General features: G+C 43.3%; 1 protein-coding gene across 1 annotated transcript in view; it reads right to left on the bottom strand.

Moving 5' to 3' along the window:
* zcchc24 (zinc finger, CCHC domain containing 24) overlaps positions 1-1,909 on the bottom strand; it is a 75,669-nt gene that overhangs the window by 70,131 nt on the left and 3,629 nt on the right. The window contains exon 2 of the mRNA XM_083658632.1: positions 657-857. Coding sequence (XP_083514758.1) covers positions 657-857 — 201 coding nt within the window. The remainder of the gene's footprint in view (positions 1-656; positions 858-1,909) is intronic.

Here is a 1,909-nt window from a genome sequence, read left to right as displayed (position 1 = left end):
TGGCATCACGCTTGTACGACTCAGCTTAAACAAATATGACACTGAAGAACTCTGGAGACCAGAATACTACAACAACAATGGGATTATATTAGTTATCAATTAATAAGCATGATTTGTGTCACATTCCAATACAATGAACATAGTAGGGGATTTACATTGTTATAAGCTATTTGTGTCATATCCATAGACCGTATAAAAAATATCGCATGAGACGGCGCGAGATCCGGGGGTTCCCGCAGCGCCACCTGCTATTGGTCTGTGATCGGCGAGCTGTGCGATCATTGGACAGCCGACCTGTCAATCACGCCCAAACCATAGTCTTTTCTATCCTCTGTTTTACTCTAAACGTGTGAGTTATATAGATATTCACCTATTCACATTAAAGGTGAAATTAGCTATATAGACCAAAAACATATATATACTGTATATATATTTTTACCAGGCTGTAACCATGTTTAATCCTGTTGTAAAGTCGATTATTTTAACATGGGGGTGAACGTGGAACGACTCCCATTTGGAGCCAGCCTCAAGTGGCCATTCGGGGAATTACAGGTTTGATCACTTCCGCATAGGCTTCATCTGTCCAAGCCCAAGCATCCCGCCTGAGGTCATATCACTAGTTGCAGCCGACATTATGCAATGCACATCTGTCTCACCTGAGGGCAGTCTTTGATGTAATGGCCCTTGTTGAAGCACAGGTGGCACAGGTAGTTGGGTGGGGGTCTCTTGCTGGGCTTTCTTGGTTCCGAAGAGAGGGACAGGTCTGAGAAGTGGTCCGTCAGGGAGTTCAGCCCATCCACGATGTTGTTCAGGGAGCCGTAGGGAGACACATTCTTATACACGTTGTTGTTTAAGGCCTGCAAGACAGGAAGATAGTCAACGATTACTCTGAAATTCTTCAAAATCTTTGAAGTGAGCTCAGTATCAGCGAGAAAATGTCAGCACTCTATAGAATATGTGTGCATGTCCAGAATCCTTATTGATTTACTATACTAGATTGAGTTAAAACAGCTGGGACATCTTTTTCAAACAACACAGAGTTTCATCAAATAGAATTTGTTGACAGATGCTGTGCTGCAGTACCACAAACAAGATCATATCAAAAACATTGGCATTTTTGGGTTTGGAGTGTTGGAGATGTTGGGTTTAATCATGGATTTCCTTGGAGTGCAGCTCTCTGTCCTACTTTCTCTTGCGCAAAACCTCCCCCCCCTCCAAGATCATTTCTCTCATTAAATTCACAACATCTGGCGAAAGGCCCAGCTGTGCTTATGAACTGGAAAAGTACTGAGCGTGTCCACAGAGACAGACAGGACTTTAGAGAGAAGATGACTCATTGTATACAAGATGGTGTAGTAGATGTTCTCCCTCACCAGCCTGTGGACTGTCAGCATGTCACCATGCGCTGTTGGAGGTAAACTAGCCATGGTCACTGTTTGGAGTCCGCTCTGAGCCTACTGACAGCAACAAGCAGGGTTGCATGCCACTGGCCCAGTGAATTTTGTTGTTCATCCGAGATGTCCTCTGAATATTAATAACAGGGGAAACATCGCCTGCGGTTACTTCCTGTCTCACTCGCGCGTCCTCCTCCGTTCCAATTCGATCCAAAAACGACACCCAGGAATGGAATTCTGAGTGAAATTACGCAGATTTAAAGTGTAAAGCAGTTTATGTTTCAGATGGGTCATGTAGCCTAATTGTGTGGACAGGTTGTTCAATAAATAAACACATTCATTCATATTCATTTCAAAACAGTTTAACTATACGATTGTGACATCTGCTTAGAAGAATATATAGGACGAATCAGCGTGACGTCACTTGCCACCCAGAAATGCGGCACCCCGCGGCAGTTAACTAGTATGAGTTGTGCCAAACAAATGTTAATATCTCAAAAACTATACATCACATT

The sequence above is a fragment of the Poromitra crassiceps genome (assembly GCF_964638095.1).
Source record: "Poromitra crassiceps genome assembly, chromosome: 22".
In the NCBI taxonomy this organism is placed as follows: domain Eukaryota; kingdom Metazoa; phylum Chordata; class Actinopteri; order Beryciformes; family Melamphaidae; genus Poromitra; species Poromitra crassiceps.
The sequence above is the reverse complement of the archived record's forward strand: the minus strand, read 5'-3'. Positions and strand labels throughout refer to the sequence as shown.